This window comes from Sceloporus occidentalis, unplaced genomic scaffold (genome assembly GCF_023333645.1).
Source record: "Sceloporus occidentalis isolate IW3139 unplaced genomic scaffold, rSceOcc1.0.p SCAF_365, whole genome shotgun sequence".
In the NCBI taxonomy this organism is placed as follows: Eukaryota; Metazoa; Chordata; class Lepidosauria; order Squamata; family Phrynosomatidae; genus Sceloporus; species Sceloporus occidentalis.
The window spans coordinates 229282-236924 of record NW_028317345.1 but is presented as its reverse complement, the minus strand read 5'-3'; the positions used below and the strand labels follow the sequence as shown (position 1 = coordinate 236924).

At 46.3% G+C, this 7643-nt stretch overlaps 1 protein-coding gene across 1 annotated transcript; it reads left to right on the top strand.

The window, feature by feature from the left end:
* The first annotated feature begins 222 nt into the window (after positions 1-222).
* Positions 223-7282, top strand: LOC149273594 (legumain-like). Its single transcript, XM_089506134.1, has 13 exons — positions 223-360; positions 2517-2614; positions 2999-3080; positions 3173-3258; positions 3379-3454; positions 3842-3904; positions 4351-4417; positions 5143-5261; positions 5461-5550; positions 6109-6312; positions 6415-6585; positions 6962-7029; positions 7240-7282. The coding sequence occupies exons 1-13, from the start codon at positions 223-225 to the stop codon at positions 7280-7282; spliced, it is 1305 nt and encodes a 434-aa protein (XP_089362260.1).
* Positions 7283-7643: the final 361 nt, after the last annotated feature.

The window sequence follows — 7643 nt, the reverse complement described above, 5'->3', positions numbered from 1 at the left end:
TATTATTATTAACGGCAATCATTTTATTTGTAATATTATTTTTATTAATGAAAATATTATATATTATTTATTAATAAATTAAGTTTATTATTATAATGTGCAAACTACTGCTTTATCCTCTGTTATATCAGTAAAAGTAGCTTTGTGATTTGGTGACGGGTACGGAATTTTAAATGTACACTAAGTGTTTTTTTCTCCGCAGGTTTCTTGGGTTGGAGGAGAATGCTTCTGCCGGTGACCGCGGTGCTCGGGGTCCTTCTGGTCGCCAGCGCTTTGCCCATCGATGACCCAGAAGACAGCGGGAAGCACTGGGTGTTACTTGTCGCCGGATCCAGAGGATGGTATAACTACAGACATCAGGTATTAACCCATATGCTGCCGCTCTAGGTCCGGCCAGCAAGACCCCCAGCACTGCAGAACTTTTCATCCACAACTCTCAGCCAGCCCGAGGACCCCCTAAGATAGATTTAGCCTTATAATCAGGTTCTAATGTCCAACGGCACCTTCCGTGATGTTATATCTGCCGAGAGGCATCTAATATCAGCGGGGCAGGTCTTAGTTAAGGAGGGGAATTCAGAATTACAAGCTGGGGCAGAATCAGAGAAGAAACATATGCAAATATCCACTTCCAGGAAACGGAACGTGGTGATGCGTACAGAACGTGGTGCTATATCAAACAATAAATAGGAATAATAATAATAGTTTCTCTTTGAACTTCCTGCAACCTATGATGTCCTCGGCGTTCCTGTCTCCCTGAAATCCCATCGGTATCCGTGGTTACGTAAATACCCGGAGACTGCATAAAAGTCAATTAAAAAAAAACAAAAAAAAAACGAAACACCAAAAATATCTCAAATATATTTAATCTCAATATGTAGTGGAGGTGGAATCAGGGGATTGATCCTAATAATAATAATAGTAATTAGTAATCCTTATTTAAATATTAATAATTATTATTCATACTAATAATACATATTTAAATAATTACTATTATTCATAGTAATAATAAATATTCAAATTATTATTCATAGTGATGCATATTTAAATAATAATATAAATTATAATAATATCTTTGATCCCAATAATTAGACAACAAAATGAGGAAGGCACCCACGCACACAAAAAAAAGTGCAAAACAAGTTATTTAAACGATAACACGCGATGCCAACGTTTCGATCTTAGTGAGGTCTTCATCAGGACAAAACGTTTGGCTTACTGGAACGGCTGCGGTCTGCTTGCGTAAGTGTGAACGTGAGCGGACGGGACCCCCGAAACCCCGGGGGGTGCGGCAGACAACGCTTTGTGTAGTCTTCAGAAACACAACCAGTGAGGAGTTAAGCAATCGGTGGCACGGCGGCCCAAACAAACATTGCAGGAGCCGGTGAGGGCACTTAAAGGTGCGCATGAAGTGCTAATGGGCCAATGTATTTAAAAGTCAAGGGTATCGCTGTTTGATGAGCCCTGCGGAGTGACCTTTACATTACATCAACACTTGATTTTTTCCAATTAAAAAGCATCTCCATGGCTCTTACTATGAAATCCCTTAAACACACAAAGGGTTTTTGCCCCAGTCACGGGGTGAAGGGGCAGATCTGGAGCCGATTCCTTCCTATATAGTATGAAAGACTCCCAGTTGGTGTTATGGTTAATATCCCTACTTGAATACAGGTGACTCAATTAAGCATATAACACATTTGATGAGTCAATATCTGTTCATTTGGAAAGTGTTTGCTGCCGGCAGATCGGCCCCATCCGGCCCCCGTCTGGTCGCCGTTTCTCCTGCTGCAAAGAATCAAACCTTAATCAGTCGTCTCCTCGTCTTAGATTCAGGTTATTAATCGATCCGGCCACTAAACCCACCCCCCCCGGGTGCCTAAAAGGCGATGCCACCCCAGCCTTTCCAGGGAAGAGTACATTGGTGTTCATCTTGAATATCGCGATGAAGCGTCATCGTCAGTCATGTGTTCGAGTGGAAAACGCTGATTTTTGGTGTTTTCTCTTTTTCTCACGTCAGGAAGTATATATTTTCTGCAGGCGTCGGCGGAATAAACCTCCTGACTGTCACATTTTATAGTGATTTTTGTTTGTTTGATAAGCAGCCGTGTGACGGTGACTGCCGGGGGTTGCCGGTGACTGAGCCGGGGGTGTAAGGAAGTGATACCGGTCCAAGAATAGGAAGTCGACCAGTGACATGCGACCAGCAACGCAATTCAACTTTCTACGGAGTCATCAACTCAGCGTCTGGGATTAGCTGGAATGGGGGGAAGTTTTACTTTACTGAGGGGGGGAACGGCCTCCCAGCAGAAGTGGTAGAGGGTAATACAGTGAGGGGGTTAAACATGCATGGGACAGACATACGGCTCCTGAATCTAAGACGAGACCAACGACTGATTAAGGTTTGAGTCTTTAGGTATCTGGAGCCTGGGTGTTCCCAGGTATGGTGTTCAGGTAGCGGGTCCGCGCGTGGATCTCCGCGTTGCATAGTTTAGTGAATCCGTCCCGTTCTCTCTCCGCAGGCCGATGTGTGTCACGCCTACCAGATCGTCAAGAGGAACGGCATTCCGGATGAACAGATCGTCGTTATGATGTATGATGACATCGCGAACGACACCGAGTAAGTATGACACGGCAAAGGAAAAGTCTCTGGCACAAGGAAGCGTGATGTTCCTAAGCAACGAATCCCGCGTCCGATTCCTGCAAATTCTCTGAAATTCTCCTTAAATTTGTCTTAGCAAATATAGAATTTTTATTTTACATTTTTGAGAATTTATATATATATGTATTTTTTAACAGGTACAGATTAGTTTCAAGATTTTCTAAGCATTTTTCGGTTGAATTTATTTATTTGCATTTAATGTAACTTAGATTCAGGAGCTGTATGCCTATCCCATGCATGTTTAACTCCCCTCACTGTATTAGCCTCTACCACCTCTGCTGGGAGCCTATTCCACTTATCTACCACCCTCTTATTGTTGGATCCTCCTGTAATATATTCTAGAAATCCAACCAAAGGAGTTATCATAAACCGCCCCAACGGGACTAACGTGTATGAAGGCGTCCTGAAGGACTACACCGGGGAGGTAGGTCGCACAGTAACTCTCCACCCCACAGCGGGTGGCAGTTTATGGAGCGCGCTTGGCCATTCTGTATTCATTGTTTCCTCGGCTCTTAGGACGTGACCCCCGAAAACTTCCTCGCTGTTCTAAAAGGAGACGCCGAAGCGGTGAAAGGAAAAGGATCGGGAAAAGTCATTAATAGGTGGGTCCCCCCCCCGAGAGGTTTTTAATTTTCTTCCCCAAAAGAGTATTATGGAGTCGCCGATGTGGCAGAGAATATTCTAGACTCCTGGGATTTGGCAACCTGCTCTGTCTCTTACAGCGGCCCCGATGACCACGTGTTCGTGTACTTCACAGACCACGGAGCCGAGGGATTGCTGGCCTTCCCCGATGACGATGTAAGTGGATTTCTAAACCCCCCCCAGGATTGAGGGTTAAACTCCAGAAATTCTATCACCCAAAGGATGAAAAAAATAACCACCACCTGCAGAAAAACAGAAGCAAAACTCTAGCGGTTTTGGCCGCGACCCTAAACGATATTTTTTTCCCTTGTTTATTAACTCCTTTTTTTTTTGTTCTCTGATTCACAAAAACGAAAGGAAAGCAGCTAGAAGATAAAACGGGGGGGTTTGGGGAGTCTTTTACCACCTTCTAGCGATTAAAGATGGCGGGTGTGAGACGCAGCTTCTGGCCCGTGCTGTTACTGCATCGTCGTCAAATAATTTAACGATCGTTATTATTGGTCGCCAAAGATTTTAAGTTTCTCCTTTCCGGTTTATTTCCAGCTTTACGCCAAAAATCTGTCTGAAACCATTCAGTATATGTACGAGAATAAAAAGTACAGAAAGGTAAGAAGTCTTTACGGGGGACCTCAGCGCCTACAAACGGGCCTTTGAAAGCTTCTCACACTCTCGCTCACACTCTCTCCCCGCACGCTGTCTGATCTGGCATGCAGGAGGTGACATCACATCTACACGGGGCTAAGATGGCTCTGGCAAGCTGTTTGGGGGCTAAGATGGTTGTGGCAAGCTGTTTGGGGGCTAAGATGGTTGTGGCAAGCTGTTTGGGGCTAAGATGGTTGTGGCAAGCTGTTTGGGGGATAAGATGGCCCTGGCAAGCTGTTTGGGGCTAAGATGGCACAGACAAGCTGTTTGGGGACAATGTTGGCTGCCCTAACATCTGCCGTAATATGCAGTGAGATAAGGTTTAAGTAGCGGGTCATAGAACGATGACATCATACGGGTTCCAGAGTTGTTTTGGGCGAAATAACAAATCTTTCTTATTCCCTTGGCAGATGGTGTTTTACATCGAGGCCTGTGAATCCGGTTCTATGATGGAGCACCTTCCCAACAGCATTGACGGTGAGCGAGGGGCAGAACATGGGGTATTATCCGAGGCACGGCTCACATCTTGCCCCGGCTACTTAAAGTCATCTCAGACAAACTGCAAAAAAAATCCTTAAGTCTTCCTCTCGGCGACATGCGCGAGCGGAATACAACTGCACTGATCCCAGCGGGGCAAGGGGGCTTCCTAAATTAACTACCCGTGCTGGGGGTAACATGCTTCCAGACTGCAGCAAATGGGGCCGTCCCCAGACACATCTGCCCAGCATTGCTTCCCGCTCTGCTGGAATATGTTAACTGTGCAGAATAATGACCTCAGAGTGTCATTGTATGATGTCATCAGATTTAGCTTTAAAGAATGCAACCTATCCCCGGGACCTTAACAAGCCTGGGAAACAGCTGTTGGGAGACTATAATTCCAATGACTCAGAGCAATGGGTGTTATAGTGCAGCCGTGGCTAATGATTTATATAATCGTAACGTATGTAACTTTTACCGACCGGAGATTGCAGAACAGAAACCCCTGCGCGGGTCTCATGTGACAGTCTACTCATTACTGCGATGAGAAAGCGCCCGTCACATGAATGTCACAACCGCGAGCGCAGAGCGCACCATGGGCTCCCGTGCCGCTCCGGTCGCTTTAACATCACAGAATATTCTTCCGGAAATTAAGGGGGGGGGGGGAAGGCAATTTTAATATTTTAGGGTAAAAGTGAGGGTGACGCATTTCTTTTTTTGTTCAGTTTACGCGACCACAGCGGCCAATCCCCACGAGTCGTCGTACGCCTGTTACTACGACAAGGAGCGGGACACGTACCTGGGGGACCTGTACAGCGTCAGCTGGATGGAAGACTCCGACGTGGTGAGTTGGACAGGGCCGTATCGGGGGCAGTAAGGGACTTTATCACCAGGCGTCCCTAGGGGTGCACCCATTAGGGCCCGACGCTCTCTTGGTGTCCTCCCCCTTCCTGCTCAATAATACTTTACCGATATTATAATATATATTGCGGCTCGGGGTTAACTTTTTGGATGTTTCATCTTTTTTTTCGCGCTGTTTACAGGAGGATCTGACCAAAGAAACTCTTCACAAGCAGTTTAAGCTGGTGAAGAAACACACAAACTCCAGCCACGTCATGCAGTACGGAAACAAGGTTCGTCCCGCAGACCCTCGCCCCGACGCCGTTCCGAACCTCGCTGCGCTTTGCAGATATTAGATCTGGCGCAGCATAGACGATAAATTAATGTTTTTTTAAAAATTTAATTTAAAAAAAGACAAAAAATCTGGTCATTCTTAAAACATCTCCGGCCAACGGGTCGGTCTGAGTGATCGTAGCACGTTTTTTTAGAAGCTCAGACAAACCTCATCCCTTTACATGTCACAGTGAGTTCTTACATTGATTTGCACCCCGGGGCATTACATGTGCCGAGTTACCCAGGGGACTCCGCTGACCCGTACACTGGTTCTCATCGTGCAGGAATTACCACCGCTGGGGGCACAAGACACGGCTGCTCTGTCCAGAGGATAAACATTAACATCCATTATTTTTTAAGGACTAATAACCAATTGGATCCCTCTGAATGTTATTGGTTATTCCCTCTGCCAATCGATTCTGAGTTCAGCTTCCGGTTACCGGATCCCTTGGAGTCGGGATCCTAGGGATCTACCTGTTGTGTTATTTGGGTCGTTATTCTGTTTCCCCCCCCCCCAGACTCTCTCCATGATGAAGGTGAAGCAGTTCCAGGGAAGCAAAAAAAACGTTTCCCCCCCGATGAAGATGGAGCCCCCCGTGGGAAATCTCGACCTGACCCCGAGCCCCGAGGTGCCCATGGCCATCCTGAAGAGAAAACTCATGGCCGCCAACAACGTTCTGGAGGCCAGGAAAATCGTGTCGGAGATCAGATCTCTCCAAGAGGTAAGTTCATGGGGCAGACGTTACTTCTCTGGGTGCGTTTGGGGTCTTTTTATTGCCCCCCCCCCGGGTAATGTAAATCGTTCTTTTATTTTCTTCATTCAGGCCAAGGAATTGATCCAAGAATCTATGAAGAAGATCGTGAACCTGGTAACGGACGCCAACGAGCTGAGCGAGGATCTCCTGAACGATCAGGTCCCACTCAAGGACCACGACTGCTACATCGGTGCCGCCGAACACTTCAAACACCGGTGCTTTAACTGGCACTCCCCGCTGGTATGACATATCGCCCGTCTCTCCTGCTGTAAAGACTCAAACCTTAATCAGTTATTAATAACAATATAATAATAATCATCATTGATACCCAGAACCTTAATTAGTCGTAGGTCGTCTTAGATTCAGGAGCCGTATGTCTATCCCATGCATGTTTAATACCCTCACTGTATTACCCTCTACCACTTCTGCTGGGAAGCTGTTCCACTTACCCACCACTCTCTCAGTAAAGTAAAAAAACTCGAGATTGTTTGATTTAGGGTTGTTTTCCGATATTTGCCAGCACAGTCACTGGTGGGATATACACGGCGATGCCGGTTTGCTTGCTGCCGCTGTTATATGTTGATAATTGAAACGACGTTTGACTCTCTCCCTGCAGTATGAATACGCCATGAGGCAGCTCTATGTTTTGGCCAATCTGTGTGAAGCTGGATACCCGTTGGAAAGGTAACCGATCATCCGATCCGCTGCGGTGGGATTTAGGAAGGCCGCCCATTATTCTGGTTTTTTCCCTTTTTTAATAGGAAAACATTTACAACATATCTGCCCCCCCCCCCCTCCCAGGTTACCTTTTGGGTTTTTTTACATTGTTTATAATATTGACGGCCCCATAATGGCCCCAACGGTCTCCTCATTACTTTTTTTTTTGACTTGCAGAATCCAAGGGTCCATGGATAAGGTCTGCCGGGGCTGGTACTGATAGGGAGACCGTCCTCCCGGACCACCGATCGAGTTCAGACCCTCACTGGCTGCTGCTAAAATCATCACAGACATAACCCTTCAAGTACACGGCCTGCAAGGGGTTAACAACAACTAGTCCTAAATTAATTTTAAGTTCTTTTACAGGGGCTGGGACCACTGAACCGGCGTAAACCAAAGTGGGGGGGGGCTATTGGGAATACACTATAGTCAGCTGGTGATTGCAGGAGGTAATAAAGACCCCCATCTGCCTCCTGTCCTCTGACCATTCAACTACCCACATTACTGACATTTAACCCTTTAAGTCCAGTGTTGGTCAGCCATGAAGTGGCCACCTCTATGGCACTCAAAGAGTTAACGCC